Source organism: Anas platyrhynchos, chromosome 9 (assembly GCF_047663525.1).
Source record: "Anas platyrhynchos isolate ZD024472 breed Pekin duck chromosome 9, IASCAAS_PekinDuck_T2T, whole genome shotgun sequence".
NCBI classification, from domain to species: domain Eukaryota; kingdom Metazoa; phylum Chordata; class Aves; order Anseriformes; family Anatidae; genus Anas; species Anas platyrhynchos.
In genome coordinates, this window is record NC_092595.1 from 15,660,657 (window position 1) to 15,680,404 (window position 19,748).

The window sequence follows — 19,748 nt, forward strand, 5'->3', positions numbered from 1 at the left end:
TCCCATAAGAGCAGCTCTCCAGCAAAATCCCTGACTGCAGCCAGGTCAGCACCTGTGGAAAACCGCACTAGGAAGGAAGTGGTGAGGGATGCCACAGAATGGGCAAAAAAGACATTACCCAACAAAGAAAGTCTCTAGGAGAAGGTCTGGACTCTAAGATGTTCTTGTCTCACAACAATACCTAGTGACATACCTGCTTTCTCTTCAAAAGTGATAGAGAATGAGGATACACATTTGCTTCTCCGATTTTTTCATTCAGGCTGTCTGCCAGACTTGGTCAAGCAGCAAAACAAGCCATCCCTGGTGCTCCCTCAGCATTCTGCAGGTTCCCACCACCCACCCTTTGGCAGCAGCTCCCTTCCCCTTGGCTCCCAGCCTGGCTTCACCATGCAGTGAGATCCATCCGAATGCCTGTTCTGCTGGGGCACTGCCCTTGGCTACATCCTACCCTCTACTGCACACCATCCTTTGCTCAAGTTTTGTGGTCAAGCATGAGGCAGTGGTCTGTCACACGGCCCCCCTGAGCTTGGTCCTGGACTCAGTTGTGTGTAGCTGAGATGAGAGCGGTCAGTAGAATGCTTTGTCCTACACATATCTACAAACACCTCCCAAATAAAGGGGTGCTAATAAATGCCACCCCACTGGGCTCAGAATTATCAACCTTACCAGAAAAGGACTAGTCTCTCCATCATTTTTATCTGTTACATTTGATTTAAGCATCTCTGTGCCTGCCTCCCTGAAGTGTGTGGCTGCCTCTGAAGGTTTAAGGGACTGGTTTAAGGGACCTCCTGGCCCCCGACTGCCCAGGCTGGCTGCACCTCTGCTTCGAAGGAGAAGGTAAACAGAGAGCGAGGCGTTCACACCGCCTGCAACAAACGGCCCTTGGTACTGAGCGAGGAAAATTATCTCACCGAAACAGATAAAGGGAAAAGGTAGGTTTGTATGGCGCAGGCCAGACCTCTCCTGACTCCCGTCCATGACGTAGGCTGTGCCTCCAGCTAAAAGTCCCGTCTGCCCTGGCGGCGTGCCCCAGAGCCAGCTTGTGGAGGCTTGTGCGCGCCGAGGGCCTGCCCAGCGAGCCACCTGCACCATGTCCGTCACAATATGCCAGTCCATGGGCTTCGTGGTGTCCGCTTTAGGAATAGGAGGCATCATCGCATCGACATGCATGGACCAGTGGAGCACCCAGGACCTGTACAACAACCCGGTGACGGCCGTGTTCAACTACCAGGGCCTGTGGCGCACGTGTGTCCGGGAGAGCTCTGGCTTCACCGAGTGCCGCGGCTACTTCACCATCCTGGGGCTGCCAGGTAGGGCCTGCTGCTGGCGAGGGCTGGGAGGGCAGCGCTGTGGCCATGCTGCATCCCAACTGGTGCCGTGGGCGATCGATGGTGATGGGGAATTGTTGGTGCAGAGCGGGGAACACACCTTTTAGCCATGAGGGACCTGGTTTGGAGGACAGGGCCCTTGGAGGCACCTCAGCTCCCACAGCCAAGCTGGGGTTCAGCAGAACTTGTTATTATGCATGAGGTAGCTGAGCTGTTGTCCTGGAAAGGCAGCTAGGACTGACCTGGGTGTACACTCGCACCCCAGCTGCATGGTGCATGTGGCTTCCCACCAGAACCACTAATGTTCCTGGCGTCTGAGAAGATCCTTTTCAAAGAGGACAAGTCACTGTTCAGCTCACCCCTGATTTACCTTCAGTTCCAGTTTTTCCTTCCACGGGTGTCATTTCTGTCCTGGTTGAGCCCAGAGTACCCAGGGCCGTGAACAATTAGGTTGCAACAGGAATATCGAGATTTCCTTCTTGCCTTAATACACTGAGGAGAGGGGCACTTTGGTTATTCTGTCCATCTACCCTCTGTGCTGCAACACAAGAACAGAGGGAAGAAGCCAATTATATCAGCAGATATTGCAGAACTTCTGCCAAATGACATTTCCAAAACAGAAATTCACCCACCACTGGTGCCAGGTGCCAGGGATGCCCATGAGCATCTTCCACTTGCTTGATCCATGGCTTTCTGTGGCTGTGGATGGCCCCATGTGTTCACACCATGTTGTGGGTGCAGGCATGCATTTTGATAGAAAGACGTGGTGCTGATCCTGCCTGGGCATCCTGTTGTGAGGTCCCTGGCAAAAGCCGTGAGTTGCAGCAGGTGAACCATGGACAACATCCAAAAGGGGATGTTAGAACAGGGCTTGGATTCGTGCTATCACTGTTGTCAAAGCCAAGGCTTCTCCCCAGGGGAAAATGCATGCAGCAAGGGGCAGGACAGGTTGGAAAAACTCGACTCCAGCATGCCAATTGCTTATATGCATAAAGATTAAAGTCGCCTTGCAAGGAACAAATAGAGGTGTAAAACGCAAATCCTCTCCCCATGTAGTCTTAAGTTACACCCACACACACTCTCCCACCACTCACTGAAGAACTTCCTCAGTTCATCAGCTCTGAAAGCTTAAAATTATGGAGAATGTAATTATGGAGAATGTAACTCTAGAGAAGGAACAATTGAGCTTTTCAAGTGCTCATCTCCAGGAACTACTTTAATCTTTGCGGAAATTGGAGAATCCTTGAGACTTGGGGTCTTCTTGTTGCTGTGCAATAGCTTCAAAAATCTCAGCACTGCAGTGCATGATTACAGCCCTTTTTGCAGGTCCCAGCCCCCAGAGTGCTGGCTGTAGGGTGGGCATTAATTTCCTAAAATGCAAATGCACAGCAATCGGTCTGGGGGGGTGGATTTCCTGCATTTATCCGACTGGTTGCTGGAGATTTCTCTGTCCCTCCCAAATCCTCTCCTAAATGTTTAGATTTCCAATCAGCCGCTCACCTTACAGGTTCAACAGAGCTACTGGGTGAATTGCTGGCTTTAATGCACAACCAAACAGAGATTAAAAAATATATATATAACAAAGCACAACTTTTAAAAATAAAGGTGGGTGGGATCCTGACACTCCTGAAGTTGCAGTAAAAACCCCCAAAGTTGGTGAGGGGTCATTGCCTTCACTTCTGGTGTGTGACTATGTGAATATTCATGTCCTTTTGTCCTGACGAGCTGATTTCTGCGGCCAGTGCTATCAGCACTGCCCTACAAAGCGAGGTGGATTTTTCCCTTATTTTTAATGAGCAGGGCTTGCTCTTTTTCTCAAGTCACTCCATGCGCTCCCCCTTTCCCCTCTGTTATATATCATTTGGCACTGCCAGTCTCTGGAGAAGCTGGTGCAAAAATAAGCTCCAGGCCTGCTCCATTCTTGTATTCATCTGCTCCTACAGGCATCTCATCCCACCCACTGCCGCTGCAGGGCAGCTGCATCCCAGCCAGAGGGGGGCACAAAGTGATGCTAAAAATGAAATTATTAATTTGCAAAGAAATTATTTAAGCAGATTGTCGCAACATTTATTCTAACCGTGCTGCACCTTGATCTCCATTAAACCCCCCTTGCAAACCGCACCATAGTTAATGGTTTGTCAGCATTTCCATTATAAACCCCTATTTATTATTCTGACAATGGCAATTTATATTGGGAACAATAGTGCCGGAGTGAATAAAAATAATAGGACTCCAGCAAAGCAGCGAGGTGACCTGAGTACATCAGCAAAGTTTGGGTTTCTGAGGATTTTTTTTTTCAATCCCTTGCTCCCATAGCAAAGATTAAACTTGCCTTGCCCATCATCTATCTTCAATTTAGTTGGGAATTTTAATTTCAAATAGGTTGAGGAAAAATCAAGATAATAGATGAAAATGAGAAATAACAGGTACTTTATGTCTCTCCCCCTCACTGCTCAGCTATAAACAGTCAGTCTCTGGTGAAATGTGTCACTTGAGATCTAAGCCTGTTTGTTCTGATTTTGCTTTCTCTTATTATTTTTGCTGCTTGTTTTGGTGTGTGGGCAGACCTTACTGTGACTGGAGGACACGATCTGAATTTGAACATACAAATAATAGAGAAACAGAGGTAGATGAGCACTGATGAAGGTGACCATTTCACCTATTTCAGAAGTCACACTTTCCGCAAAAATGAGAGTTCTTCAGTTGCTTGCAAGTTTGTTAACCTACGATAACGTCAGCAGTAATCTTCCTCTTTTCTATTTTGGTGTCTTTTTTTTTCAGTCATCTTCAGCTACAGCTGTTCAGCCATTTCTGAAAGGGCATTTTGTTCTTGAGACAAAATCACTTTTGACCCTCCCAGAAAGGCAGCAGAGATATCTCTCAGCTCTGTAACAAAAGGCTGGTGACTTAAAAAATAAGAATATTTCAGATTTTCCAACAGCAAACTTTGAGTCTGAAAGCATCCCATTAAACTTCTGTAGCTGGTAACTTTCAGTGGCCATGCAAGCTTATGCGTCCTCTAGGAGTTTGCTTGGAATTGTCATGAACTCTAGGCTATGAAGGGTCTTTTGTTGCTTTGGATTTTTTTTTCCAGTCTATTAATGAAATTCTAATAAGTTATTATTATTATTATTATTATTATTATTATTATTATTATTATTATTATTATTATTATTATTATTTTATTTTATTTTATTTTATTTTTATTATTTTATTTCTATTTTTTTATGTACAACCAACTCACATTTTTTGGCATAGTCCTAGGAAAAACCTTGCTCTGGGTTTCTGGGTGTTTTTGTTTTGTTTTGTTTTGTGTTTTGAGATTGGGCAGCCCACTAGCCAAGGAAACAGCATTTCTGCCGGATGCTCATAAGGATGGGGACTGTTAATTGCTGTGTCGGTCTGAGCTACAGCTCAGAGGCTTGTGGGGAAGGATGCATCTCCATTCATATCAGCTCTGCTGAGGGACCTCCAAAACCTGCCTTGACCACCTGAAGACCAGTGGGGTAGAGGATGCCTGAGATGTGATGGGGTGCTGCCACTACCCCTTTCCACGCCAAGGTTCAGAAAGGCTGGGCAGCTCTTCCCATGCTATGGACCTGTGGGCCACATATTTAGGGAGGTTGAAGTCATCATAGCAATGGCGGGACAGAAAGAAAAGGGTGGGTTTGCTTTATTTCGGCCTGAACAAGCTGGAACTGACTGCCAGGGTGTGAGTTATATTTGCAAATTTTAAAGTCAACATGAGCTGTAGGTGATTTTTATGGGAGAGGCAGTGATAACATTCAGGAGTTGCAATGGGACCAGTGAACAGTTTTGAGATAATACAGAGCTGACGCCTGGGTAGATAAAGCAAGAATGAGCTGAAATAAAGGTTGCAGAGGGGAGTGGTCACAAAGTACCTTTCCTTTTCCTCGTTTGGTATGCCTAGGAGTGGGGAGCAGCCCCATTCTCTGCTTCTTGGTGGGGCAGCTTGGTCTTCGTGAGAGATGTGCCACATCGTGCCCCTTCCTCTGATTTGGCTCAGCATCACCATGCAGCAGGGCGAGCCCTCTGGCCCCAAAATTCCACCTCCTTGGTGGGGACTGAATGACAGGTCCATACCTGGGGAGAGGTCCCCTACCTTCCAGCCACCCTGGGCCATAGACAACCACCAGGAGTGACTGGAGGTGGGTATCAGGTGGTGGTAAAGATGCTGAGACATGCTCTACAGCTGCCCATCACCCAATGATTTTTCAGGTTGTGCACTGAGCCAGAAGTTCAGATAAAACCTCCAGGTCATCATCTATTATTGAACTGGGTGCTGGGAAAATGGTGTGAAGAGTTCTTTTTTTGCAAAGGGAAATGTATTTTTTCCCTATCGTGTGTGGCTCAGAAGCAACCATTAACAACAAGCACACTGCATTTGGGTTTAAAATAAGAACATTTCAGAAAGGCAGAGAAAATAGGCTGGAGGAAGGATTGGGATGGAAACAGGTTTGTGTTTTTTCTCCATAACTTTGCTACAAATAGCCACCAAGGAAGGTACTTGTGGGGACTTCGAGTCCTGTGTCTACAAACATGATGCGGATCAGAGCATGAGAAAAGGCAAGCAGGTAATGCTGGGATGGCTGGATAGCACCTGAAGCAATATGCCCAGCGATGAGCAAATAAAAACCTCTCCAAAAGTTAAAAATCCTTCAAATACGGCAGTGTCTGGGGTGCTGAGCATGGATGAGGGTTCATTTGTTGCTCAGCTCAGGACTCAGAATGACCCTCATTGCCCAAGCCTTGCTGGCTGGAAGAGCAGCTCCAGCTGCAGGCAGCCGAAACCAGCAGAAGGGGTCAGAGGAAGGAGTGGGTGCTCCCCTCCCAGCAAAGCAAACACAGGGACCCAGTGTGCAGTAGGGCCACTGCCACCAGCAAGCTGGATGGAGGTTCTTCTTGGGAAAAAAATGGGAAGAAAGTGTGTGTCCTTTGCATTTCCCTCCACTATCCCTACATACATTTTCCCCAAGGGGTTATTTTTAGCTGTGACCAGCCCTGGGGTCCATTTGTGTGTGTGTTCACCTCTGCAAGCCATTGCACGCAAACCCTGCGGGGTGACACCAGCCTTGGGAGTAGGAGTGATGTCCCGGAGGGACACCAGTCCCTGGGATATGGCTAGAAGTGGTCTAGCCTGGAAAAAGAGAGATGTGGCCTCTTGGCACTTGGTGGCAAGAAGGAGAGGAGTCCTTTGGACCTGCTGGGCAGCATCAGGCTTGGACACAACCAGCCCTTCTGGAGTGATGCTAAGGAATGGGGACATTTCGGCATCTCCTTCCCCTGACCCCATCTGCCACAGGCTGTGGGGCCATAAAGGTCGGGATGGGGAGCTGGCTACATTGCTTATTCTAGCCCTTGTTGTCCTCCCAGCTTCCAGGTCCTCCTCAGCCCTGACTTTTCACAATGAATTACCCCAGATGAGGTATGTTTGATGTTTGTGAGTGCGCCCTCTTCCTCACTGAGGATGAGCAGCTCCTATCATCTCTTGTTCTCGAGGGCTCACTTCCATGGGTTTTGGTCACATTATTACTTTTGCTGGCTACTTCTGACCTTTAGATATGTTGGAGCTGGCCCTTCCCCTGATGTAAACTTGCCAGTGGAAATGACTAAATCTGAATAAAGCTGTTGGAAGCAAAGACATCTTGTGCCTGGCCCTGGAGGGCTTTGATGGCTGTGATCTGTACACAAGATGTGAATTGGCTTTGGCTGCAATAACAGGACCTACCAGACTGCAGTGCAAAAGCATTTCTGCCTGATGCCCACCAGCCCTCTGCACAGTCCCAAAAGCAAAAGGGGTGCCATGGGTTCTCCAGAAGGAATAGCCAATGTGTAACAACCCCACTGTAAATCATCCATCCGCAGAAATCAGCTTCTCCTCCTTTCCTTGTAGCTTTCACATTGTCTTGACCAGGCATTCATATGGAGAGGGATGGTGGCATGGAGCTGGGCTGGATAAAGCAAGAATTTGTTTCTAGGTCAGGGCTGAACTAAATCTCTTGGAGCAGGGTCTTGGATCAGAAGGGATGAGTGTGAAGTCTGGAAGGTCCTTGTATCTCACTGTGCTCCATCAGCAGGGCATCATGGTGGATTTGTATTACTCCCCTGAGCCTAGCACTACTCCGCTGTGCCAAGAGATAATTCATTTCCTAATTTTGATATCCCCTGCCCCATTTTCCAGGACCACTGCCCTACCTAATGCAGACAAGCACCTGCAAAAAGGCACTTTCCAAATGGTCCCTGCCCCCCACATGGGTTTTGGTGAGGCCACGTGATGGGTGATAGGGATGTGGGTTGGAGGAGAACAGGGCTTGGGGAGCATTTCTGGGTAATTTTGGGGCTCATGAGCATTTGAGGTGACCTCGGTGATGCCCCAGGAGGCTGCAAGGAGCGGTGATGCCCCTGTCTGTGGTGGAGGCCCCATGCCACCCACCAAGCTCACCACTGGTGTCCCTTGTCCACCTCCACACCTCTTTTACAGCCCACAGGGACATCAGGGCATGGAGGTGTCCCTATCTTGGCCCACTGGCAGATTTACTCCCACGTTGCATAAGCAGAGAGCCAAGGAGGCGGTGAGCTGTGGATGCTGAGCTCTCCTGGGAACATGCTCTTTCCCCCTGCCCCTCTCAGCATGCTTACGCTGTGCCAAGCACGCAGCAGGAGCCTGATGGACGGAGAAGGGTTTCAGCGGGGGCTGGTGCGAGCTCTGAGTGAGTTGCCCAACACTTGACCGAGCGTGGCCGCTTAGCCCGGGAAGGACAAGCACTTCTAAAGGACAAAAGCTCATATCTCGGGCCCTGCCAGCACAAACCGACCCAGCGAGAGTGAAACCGGACTATCTTGCAAAAACACTTTGTGCAAACACACCGCTCAATGGAAAGCATCTGATAAGGGTTGCTGCGTTTCTGGTGGCTCAGTCGGGAGGACTTCGGTGCTCCCATTAGGTCTGTGGCTTCCCGGGGCTGTCTCACCTCCTCTTGCTGGGGGAGACACCATGTCCACCACCGTCTGCCAGGTGATGGGGTTCATCGTCTCGTCGCTGGGGGTTGCGGGGTGCATGGTGTCCACTGCCATGGATATGTGGAGCACGCAGGACTTGTATGACAACCCGGTCACAGCCGTCTTCCAGTATCAGGGACTGTGGAGGAGCTGCGTGCGGCAGAGCTCAGGCTTTACAGAGTGCCGGCCGTATTTCACCATTCTTGGGCTGCCAGGTAGGGCAAAAGATGCACCAGGTTTAACCCAGGAGCTCTCCTGTAGCTCTGCACCCACAAACAGGAGCAGCAATTTTAAAGCATATTGCAAGGAATAAAATTTCCAGGCTTCTTGGTGCACGGGCATAAAAATATGCACGTATTTGTTGCCAAAATAATACTTTCACTTGGTGCAGACCACAACTTGGAGCATGTGTAGGTGATCTCTGGATGAGTGCCATGGGGCTCAGCTCCGTTACTGATATGAGGAGAGTGAGGATGCTTGGACCTCCAGATATTCTGCCCCTTTGGATCAGAGCAGAAGGAAAGCAGCTGTGTGCGGTTATTGTGTTGTTATTAGAATTGCAGTTTCTGCTGAAAACAATTGTATTATTTTTCTCATAAAATACAGATCTTTTCTGCAATGGAAGAAATCTTCCTCAGAGCAATGTGGGCAGGGCGAGGAGGGGAAGGGTGTGCTCAGTCACAGTGGAGTTTTAGTGGTTGCAGCAGTAGGTTGCAGAGGGGTTTTACTTACTCGTTTGCTTGTGATTTCCACGGTGTCAGGTACAAAAGGAGCAGCTTTTCCCACCTCCCTGCATGCGAGGGTATTCCAGTGCTCCTGAGCTATCTGGAGCCATGGGAAGGGGGCAGCCAGCCTGGCTCCCCGTGCCTCCCTGTGCCCTATGGCACCATGCCCTGCCACCAAGCACCAAATGCAGTTCTGAGCGCCTTTTTCACTCTTGGGGAAATATCGCAGCTAGGTGCAAGCAAGCACCACTGCATGCAGGCCTTTTGCATCTAATGACTGGTGCAGAAGAAAGTACAAGGCAGTCTCCCAGCCCGTACCCTCACGGATGCCCACACTTCTCCCCTGCAGCAAGGAAGGGGCAAATGTTGTGTTGAAGACCAGGATGCTGGCGTGCGGTTTTTGCCTTTTGAGAACAGGCTGTGACCATCCTGAGGGTTGTGATGGAATAAATGTGTTTCTAGGGCTCCAGCCTTGGGATTGCCAGGTGACTTATGGCTCATTTCATTTGACAGAAAAAATATATTTATCAAACCATACAAACACATGTTGATCTCTACATTTGCATATCATAATAATGCTGCCTGTATGTGGTTGTGCTTTAAAAGAGCATTGAGGCAAGGATAACCATTACTTCGATGTTGATTTATCATTATCAAGGTTCTACTTTTCATTTTATTTTTAAGTGATAAAGCAACAAAGAAATGTGCAAGGCATTCACAGACAATTTCTGTTGTGTCATAGATATTCTGTCAGTTTTATTCTCTTTATCTGCCCATTTAGTTGATGCTGACCTTAAAACATAGAGAAGGAATGCTCTAGCTTCAATTTAGTTAACTAAAAAAAAAAAGCTTTTTCCCCTAAACTTTCCATATTCCATTGATCACACTCATCATAAACTTACATTTTCACCTTTGTATTTTGTATTAGTAACAGAAATGCTGGAGGTGTTAGTTTGGATGACTTTAAGTTGCTTTGCTTTGGTGCTTTGTTGTCACCTTTCACTACTCACAGTAACACTGGGGGGAAAGCCAGCTCTCCAGTTCCACTTAGGACTGAAAAAATGTAATAATGCAAATTGATGCAAAATTTCAGACTTTTATTTATTTATTTATTTATTTATTTATTTATTTATTTATTTATTTATTTTGGTGATGTGCATTGATACTGTTTTCTGGCAGACAAACCCTTTGTATGGAAATCGTGTGTGTGCAAAACGAGCAATCATATATGCACAAGTAAGAGCACAGCTATTGTATCCCATGCAAAATACACATTCAAAGACGGGCAGGTCGTTTCTGTGCTTGGCTTCAACTACAGGGCAGCATGGTAGCTAGTGCTCCTGGTACAATTATTTTCCTCAGCCTCCTGCTTTGTCTGTCTGCAACCTTCCACTCCTTCCTGCTAGAGGAGGTCACTGCCTTTGAAAAGCAGCTCTCTTCAGAGGACTTCTGATGGATGCCAGAATTCACCTCATACTGCAGTGCTCTCACTTTTGGTCCCAGGATCCTGGTGAAGGGGTCTTAATGCCACAGCACACCTGAGAGCACTTTCTTTTCCTTTCCATCCTTTTGCAGAAACAATGCATAAACGAACCTCGTGGCACTGACATCCTGCAGAGAGGAGTGACTGCTGATTGCTTTGCACTTTCTTGTGCCCTGCCGTGTGTCCCTTCTCTACCTTTCTGATGGTGGCAAATTGCTGCTTTTCAGTGTAGATCCATCACACTTGGACTTCAGTGCTCCAGCAGAAGTCTGGTGTCTGCAGGAGATGCTTGGCTTGGCCTGCCCATTGTGCCCTTCCACAGGCACTCAAAGCCCTGGTAACATCTTTCCTGGGAGCCCACAATATCCTGGTGAGGTCTTGGCTTCGGATCACCTATTCCTGAAGGGCTTGGACCACCCTAGTGATGGCACATAGGGACCAGAAGGTCTGTAGAAAACATCCCAGGAACAAAGGACTGTCCCAGAGACAGACCCTGAAGGCTACAAGGACCTGCCATCAGGACTCCTAGTGTCTTATGCTGCCTTATCGGCCTCTGTTGCCCCTCCTGAAACCAAGCAGTTAGAAAGAAACTTTAGTGATTGTAAAGACAAATGAGTATTGTGATTTTCTTCTCTTTACAGCTCTCTGCTTTGCATCAGGTGCTGCGCGAACACTTTTTGAGGGCTGATAAGGCATATCCGCCAGCTTCTTGTTCTCGGATGAATAATAACTAGTGAGCTCGCACCTGGGGGCTGATGAATGGGAGATTGAAAATCCCAGGCTCGTTAGCACTTGTTATCAGCTGATAAGGGCAAATTGAGTCATAAGAGCAGCAGCCCCAGTGGGACTGCCAGATGGGAGAAGGTGATGTAGTCCCAGCTTGTGGGATGGCAAATGGCTGTTTGTCCAGGCATTGTGGTTCCGATGTGGTTCTGGTCAGGCTCCATACACCTTGCTGTCCGGGGAAGCGCTTGTAAACGGTTCCCCTCCCTTCCCTGGGTCAGCCCAGTAAAAGGGATGATGGGCAGAGTTACCACAGCCGCTGGGGCTGCAGGATATGTTGCCTGTCGCTCTCAGTCACTCACAAGCTCTTGTCATTTTCCCCGAGTGTCATGCACAGGGAGGCACCAAAGCCAAACCCAGGGCTGTGAGAGCTCATGGCAGGGCAAAAAGAGGCTTCAAAGTGTCCTGGCCAAGTCACAACAGCCTTTGAAATACTTTTGACAACGTCCTCCCAATGCCCTGCCAGCGCTGCCACCTTCCTGTCTCTGCCAGGGTGGGGAGTATCAGGCTGTAAGCAAGACAGGATATGTGCCCTTATTAGAAAATCATCTTGGCGTTCAAACACCCAGGCTTTTCCCTTCATTTCTACATTTTAAAAGGCGCATGTTCCCCTTTGCTTTTCCCCCTACTTTTCTACTTAAGCCAGGAGGAGCCTGGAGGGGTTTTGCTGCCTGATGGACAGCAGTGTTCAGCTCCCACCAGCATCACAGCTTGCCTCCAACCAAGCAACCCCACCCTGATGGCAAAATGCTCAATAAATTCAGAGCTAGGGCATTTGCGTGTCCTATTAATTAACATGGTTGGGTGTATACAAGTCTAATATTACAAATAAGCAATCAAAGGACATGCCGGGGAGGTCGTTGCTGAAGCCTTGTTGCTGTCCCTTGGTCTATGTGCAGCATTGGTCAAGGTGATTTTCTCTTGTCCTGTTACATGTGTTTTTATTATAAAGGAGGAACATACAGAGCTCCACTTGGTGTCACAGAGTGGTTGGAATATCATGGACAGCAGGGTGGAGCTCTCTGCACTCATTGTTGTCTGGGGAAAAAAAATCTTTCTCAAATCAGTTCAGTTATGGAAAAATTCAATTTTTTTAAAAAAACAGATCAGCCAAACAACAACAGAGCATTAGTGTGATGTAAGTTAGAGGTGCAGCAGCGATGCACATAAATACAGAGAGATAAAATGAGCAAATCCTTACAAATTGAATGAAGAAAAGAAGGTTTCTATTCCACTTTGAATTGCAGGTAGAAAATTGTGGTATTTCTAACACTATAGCTTGGGGCTCTTGCAATATTTAAATTAAGGACCTGATATATTCCAGCAATGTTAAATATCCATTATCACACTGAGAATGAGTAGGAATATCAGTATCTTCAGATAATTTAGGCTTTATTTTAACTTTCTCACATTAGAAAGTCATGATTTTTCCACTCCTATGAAACATTTTTCAATGCAAATGCAATCAGCTGAACTGCTTTATTTGGAGTAGCAATAGAGAAGGCCACGCAAGCCTGATTCACACTTGCCCCAGCTGTATACCAACCTCTTTACATCAATTTCAGCTGAATAAATCATGACCAATGCCCATGGACATTTCCAAAAAGAAGTTGTTTAAACCATCCAACTCTTTGGGAAGTTGAGACAAACAGCTGCATTTCCAGAGGCATCCCAAATTATGCTGAGAGTAGATGTGGTGCCCGTTTTCCATGGGATGGTCTTTGCTTTCAGCATATTAATTTTTTTTTTTTTTAAATAATATATATATATATTATTTTTATATATAAATAGTCTTTAAAAACTTTCCAGGCTCTGTCAAATCTCAATTCATTTGCTCATTGTGGCTCTTAATTTGTTTTGCAGCAATGTTCCAGGCTGTGAGGGCCCTCATGATCGTGGGTATTGTTCTGGGCATCCTTGGCCTTTTTGTGTGCATTTTTGCTCTGAAATGCATTCGTATTGGCAGCATGGAGGATTCTGCAAAAGCCAACATGACTCTGACCTCTGGCATCATGTTTATTGTTGCAGGTAAGTGGGTGGTGTTGTGTCTTCCATATGCAAATCATTGTGTTTACCGGAAATTGATTACTGGATCAGTCTTCATCACATCTGGTCACAGGCATTTCTGCTGGTAGAACTTGGGATTTTGAAGTATAAAGTTTTATTCTTGCTGCTGGAATGTAAATATGTAGAAATAGTGGCAGAAATGCAAACACACAGTGGGTCCCCACTTCTCCATAAGGTACCATGTCAGGACAAAGGGCAGTGTCTCACCCAAGCTGTAAGGTGTTTCCTCAAGGCCCAAGGTGATCGCTTGTATTACATGAGTCTCAGTCAACCCTTCTGTCTGATCTCAGGTCTGTGTGCCATCACCGGAGTGTCTGTATTTGCCAACATGCTGGTCACAAACTTCTGGATGTCCACAACCAACATGTACCAGGGAATGCAGAACGTCCAGAACAGGTAGGTGGTTGTTCAGCTCAGAATGCTCCATGGTGCAGATTTCCTCAGGGCCAGGGCATGCTGCAGCTGAAGGAAAAACAAACTCTGGGTGCATATTACTCTGGTCCCATGACTTGGAAGATTCAATGAACCTCATTCCCATCTGCACTGGAGATAAAGATAATTAGTCTGAGCAAATTGACCGTGATGTCAATGAAGAAACACCCTGGAGCAGGGTCAAAGCAGTAACCACGCACATCACTGTTTTGTAGGTACACTTTTGGCTCAGCCCTCTTTGTTGGTTGGGTGGCAGGTGGCCTGGCCCTCGTAGGAGGCATCATGATGTGCCTTGCTTGCAGAGGAATGATTCCAGAAGAATCCCGGTAAGTCTGTCTGTGGTGGACACAGGAAGGTATTGCGTGAGGCCTTGGGTGGCAAGATAGCATTCAGCCAGTACACCACAAGACAGGTGTAGGCATAATGACCCCATTGCAAAAGTTATCATGATTAACAAGTCTTATGGGGAGCTGATGAGGGAAATGGTTTCTTTTATCTGTAAGAAAAGGAAGCTCAGGGAAGACGTTGGGAGGTCCTTCACTCAGCCAGTGATTTACTCACAGGAAAGAAAGGATAGGTTTATGAAAAAATGTGAGAGAGACTTGTAGCCTGTCTGCGGGTGGTTGGCGCTTAGCATATTCAGCGACTCCAAGTTACGACAGTACAGAGTTTCCCAAAACCCAACAGCAAACAGGAGCACAGGGTGCAGCACAGGGGAGTCACAGAGCCTGCAGCATCTGATGCCACGTCTCATGTCTCTTCCAGTTACAAGGCAGTGTCCTACAATGCATCGGGGAGGAACATCTCCTACAGAACTGGGCCCTATAAGGTCGGTTCCGGGTACGAACCTGAAACGAAGACTAGGAAAGGTCCAGGGTATGAAGAAGCTCCTCGAAGCGAGGATGGAGGACGCTCGTACCCTTCAAAATATGACTATGTCTAGTAAACTTTCTGAGCTTGAGGTGTGCTGTATTTTACAGAACATTTTACAGTTTAGAAACAAGTATACACAAACAAATAAGTATGTAAATAGGGTTGTGTTTTCTATTGTTTTTCCCCCACTTGGAGGTGGTATCCTAACCACATTGGTTTTATTTGGCTGACTGCTGGCATGCTCTCTCTCAGCATGCCTATAGCAAAAGTAATGTCTCTATGCTTTCAGAGTAGAACTATTTCTTCATATTTTACATATAAACTCTGATAGCCAGGACCAGGATTCTGCCTTGTGCCATTTTCTAATTCACCTAAAAGTTTTCAATTCCCATTTAGTAATGGTCCTGTTACATTTGTGGTCACCTTGGATGTCTGTGATTGAAAAACACATACCGAGATTGTATACGAAAAAGCCTTAACAAATCAAGAAGCTAAACCAAAAACATTGTGAAAAGCAGAAATTATAATCTGAAAATCTCCCGTATTATTTTGTGGTGTATTGAATGAAAATGTCCCTTCGGTGATGGCCAATGCATACAGACCATGTAGTCATGGCATTTTTCCTCCCTGGGCACTATTTCTACTCAGACACACCTTTGCTTTGCTGGTGGTACTACAGTGCTGATCTGCTGTGATATTTAATCTGATTTATGTTACTTAGACATTTGCTATAACCCGTGATACCAAAGTGTATTTATTTCTTCAGATCTCACTGGGGGATATATATAATCCATTGTTATTCCTATGCTAGACATTTGCTGTAGTAGCTGAAAACCTGTGTGTGACTGGTGTTCCTGCAGATGTCATCGCTGATGAAACCAGAAGAATTTCTCATTTAGAATTAATTAGAGTTGCATTTGGAGCAGGAATCCCAGGGAGCACTAGATGTGTAACTCCATATTAACATCGGGACTTTCTTGTGTTAATTCTTCCCCAGATAATGTGAAGATTAAATCCTTGGTGGGACACTGCCCCTTCCAGCCTATCCACAAGAAAGGATATTCATTTAAAGGGGCTGAAGAAAGAGACATAAGAACTCAAGAAAGGGCCAATAAGCATAGTGAAGGGTACTGAGGGATAAGCAAAAGAGAGAGCAAAAAAGAGTCTGAACACTCCAAAGTAGCCATTTTGATAGATTTCTGCAACAGGTTTTCGTCCCACTTAGAACAGTTGTAAGTTTTTCACAGGCACATTTGTTTTGGCTAAACACTGATAGTTCCTTGGGTAGTTTCATGTTGTGGAGGTATCACGGGTAGAGCCAAATATTTCCTTGGAGTTTGGCCTTCAGAGGTGGAGGGAGCATGGTCAGCACTGGGGCTGCCAGTCAGCAGAGGTGACCACCATGAGGAGAGAGCGGAAGATCTTCCATCCAGCAGAGGGTCCTGGCCCTTTCTCCGGTGGGACTCTGGTCCCCACTGCCACCTGGGGAAACCAGTGGATGCCAGTGCTGACTCTTCCATCTGTACTAGGGGAGGACTTGTTTTAAGGATTTGTTCTGAAAGGATACCACTTCAGTTGTGCAAAGAGAAACACTGTCCCCCTTAAAATTAAATATGCAGTCGTTCTGGTGGATTTTCCCCCACATCTCAATATAGACTTAGCTTTTTTGCTTTTTTTCTGCATGCTGGATTTTGTTTTGTTTTGTTGGTTGTTTATATTTTTTACTTTAGTATTAAAAAAGAAAAGGCCTTTACGACCCCAAATCATTGTTTTCATTTGTTCTTTCCTCGCCATGAACAGAAGCTGCCAGCTTTCTTGCTCAGCCAAACTTGCCCCATGTAGGAATATTTGCCCTCACTGTGGACAAGCTGCCGGGGGAGCTCCAGGCAGCTGCTCCTGAACCAGATTCATCTGATTAAAGCATTTACTGGGTCTTCCCAGCTGGAAAACCAAGTGATTTTCCTTGAACTCCCTGGGTGTGCTGAGGTGTGCAGCTCAGCAGGTACCCAGGGCTTTTGGGGATTGGGACCACTTTGGTAAGCCCAGCATCTGCCTGACTTTCAAGGGAGCAATTAAACACTTCTAAATACCTCATTGTTCTTAGGAAGGCAAAAAAAAATATTGCTGGTATGCTCTCACTCCTGCCAGCTTCCACTGGAAAGGGGCTGGAAAGCACAGGAATGTTTAATTTAGATAGGAAACACTTAAGTGGTGGTTAGGTAGAGGTACACAGGGTAACGAAAAATACAGAAGAATACTCAGGAAAAAAAAAATACCTTTTCATTTAGTGCACTTCATAATTAGTGCATTTCATAATGCACTAATACTGCATTAGAACAACTACAGGGAAGAGAAGAGAAGAGAAGAGAAGAGAAGAGAAGAGAAGAGAAGAGAAGAGAAGAGAAGAGAAGAGAAGAGAAGAGAAGAGAAGAGAAGAGAAGAGAAGAGAAGAGAAGAGAAGAGAAGAGAAGAGAAGAGAAGAGAAGAGAAGAGAAGAGAAGAGAAGAGAAGAGAAGAGAAGAGAAGAGAAGAGAAGAGAAGAAGAAAGTGCACACATAAAATTACAAGGACACACTTTTGAAAGTTGCATTTTATTTTTATGCAACACAGATACTCTGACAAACACACTGAGCTGCCTATCTCTCAGTTTCACTTAGATGGGAGCAGGCATATAGATGACAAGATTGCGGGCAGGAGCATTATGGAGAGTGGCAGAAAGCTGAAGCAGAGCTGGATCCTCTGATTCCTGCCCTCAGTAGATTTCTAATCTTCCAGCACCAGTTTTCATTTCCTTACCTTGGCTGAAAATTTGCAGTGTTAAAAAAAAAAAAAATATCGTATTCTGCAGGCAAGAATCATTTATTTATGAGCTTGCCTGTTATGTAGCAGCACCTGACATTACAGATGCTCCTCTCTTGATTCTGAGTTGGTCATAAGGGACCCAGTCTTGTGGTGGGCACCACTACATGGGCACAGTCACAAGTGCTGAGCATTGTGCATAGGGGGATGACTGCATGGGGAGAAGGAGCGCCCATAGCCATGGAGCTGCCTTTCCTCAGCAGAAAGCACTTGGTGTTTCCCTGTATCAGGAGACAGACCCAAATATCTCCTTCCAAGCTGATCTAACTCCTGAAAGCCCTGTGGCTGAAACCATCTGCTTAGAGAAAGCTCTTGGTCTTTAGTGAGAGCAAAATTTCCATTTCCAAGCTTTCCTCTAAAGCTCTGCTGGCTAAAAATGATAGGGTTACACTGAAAAAAAAATCCTATTTCTTAGAATTTTGGAAAAAACAAACAAGCAAACAAACAAAAACAATATTCAAGCTGCCTGAAGGTGCAATCAACCTCTGAGGAACAACAAGGAGCTTTGCTCCCCAGAAGCCTGGAAATAACAGGAGCCCAGCTCCTCTGGACCTCTTGGTCCCATGAAGAAATCACTCATTTCCTCTTGCATCTGCCACTGGTGATGGACAGAAGACCTCCTGCCAATTATTTTGCCTTTATCGACAACAAACCATGGGGCAAGGGGTGCATTTGGTACAGCCGCAGAGCCAAGGGAGATGAGTTGGAGCAGAAAACGTGGTTGACGATGTGAGCGTGTGTGTGCCCACACTCAGCAATAGTTTTGTTTCCATGAATTTCATCATCCTCTGAAAGTGCACGTCCTGCTTCAAAGCAGCTAATTAAATATAGGCTTGTCTAATAAAGCAGACACTGAAAAGGCTGTGTGTATTATCTGCCAGCAGAGCTCTGTATAGGTTCTTTCTGAGCTTCTGCAACATTTATAAGTCTATGAGAGCACGGCAGATTTGCATGGACTTTGACCAAGGGAAGCAAGGACCCATATCTGAAGCTACAAATTGGACTATGAGATAAGAACTCTCCTGAAATCTATATGCAATTAAAAGCCCAATCTTCTTTCCTATAGTGACAAGGTTACTGCTTTTATATAGCTGAACAGAGATGAATGAGTCTATGGATTAATAGCACTAAGATTTATGACACCATGCTTGCACCAAATATTATGGGAGAATAGCTCTCTGGGTGAGATATTCCAGCTGAATAAATTTGATAGGGTTTTTCTTTTCCTTTATTTTTTTTTCAGCTTTTTGTTATTTGGGAGTGTTGCATTGCATTCACAGATCGTTAGTGCTGTGGTTTGATTATCTGCTAATTGTCCCACACATATTCATGCTTTATAAGAGCATTATCAATAAATGGCATCCCATGAAGACAGATGTCACTGAGAGAAACAAAACACAAAATATATTCTTTCAAAGAGCATTTATACTCCAACGGCATTAGGCTCCTGGCTAGGGCCCAACAGGCAACTTCGGTAGATCTGTGCTGCATTGACACATGGAAGGGGGTCATGCATGTGCCCCATGGATGTCCTAAATGGCATGGCCATGTCACAGTACCTGAAATATGGAAGCTGCCTGTGCATGCATTAGCTGGTTTTGTCAGGCCATCCTTGGTTTTCTCATAGACCCTCCAGTGTGACATGGCTGTGCAAAGGACCTGTTTCCACAGGGGATCCCTGATTTGTGTGGTTTCTCCTTCCTTAAATCCGCTAGTCCTTCACACTGCTGGCTTTGAACATGCTTCACCCAGAGACTCCAGAGAGGATGAAGCCAAAGGGGATGCTTCTAGTGTGAAAAACTAGGCACAGGAACTGGTGAAGACTGTGCAGAACTCCCCAGGCTGCAATAAACTGAAGACAAGGTCAAAAAAATGAGGGGAAGGAAAACAAAGCCCTGTGGGAATTTAAGGGTGTGGGAAGCATGGAGCTACCTGCCCGGGGGCTGGTGGGTCAGGGCAGAGGGGTGAGCACTAGGCTGCTTGCACTGGAGGAAAGGCAAAACCACAGCCCACAGCTGGGCAGGATTTGACTTGAAGAGCAGATGCAAAGGATGGAGAGGGAGAGGAGACATTTTGGGGCTTTTCAAGGTGCTGGAGGAGGCGGCAGCGTGCAGGATGGCTGTGGTTTGCATGGGGCATCTCTGCCCACAGCAGCCTCCCCGTTGCTTTCGCTGTTAA

At 46.3% G+C, this 19,748-nt stretch overlaps 1 protein-coding gene across 2 annotated transcripts; it reads left to right on the top strand.

Moving 5' to 3' along the window:
- The first annotated feature begins 1,020 nt into the window (after positions 1 to 1,020).
- On the top strand, positions 1,021 to 16,474 carry CLDN18 (claudin 18). 2 transcript variants are annotated; one of them, XM_038183398.2, is made up of 5 exons: positions 1,021 to 1,310; positions 13,203 to 13,367; positions 13,697 to 13,802; positions 14,054 to 14,164; positions 14,604 to 16,474. In XM_038183398.2, the coding sequence occupies exons 1-5, from the start codon at positions 1,091 to 1,093 to the stop codon at positions 14,779 to 14,781; spliced, it is 780 nt and encodes a 259-aa protein (XP_038039326.1). In that variant the 5' UTR covers positions 1,021 to 1,090; the 3' UTR covers positions 14,782 to 16,474. The 2 variants fall into 2 exon arrangements, with proteins under 2 accessions (XP_038039326.1, XP_005019446.1); XM_005019389.6 differs by lacking the exon at positions 1,021 to 1,310 and adding an exon at positions 8,152 to 8,563.
- Positions 16,475 to 19,748: the final 3,274 nt, after the last annotated feature.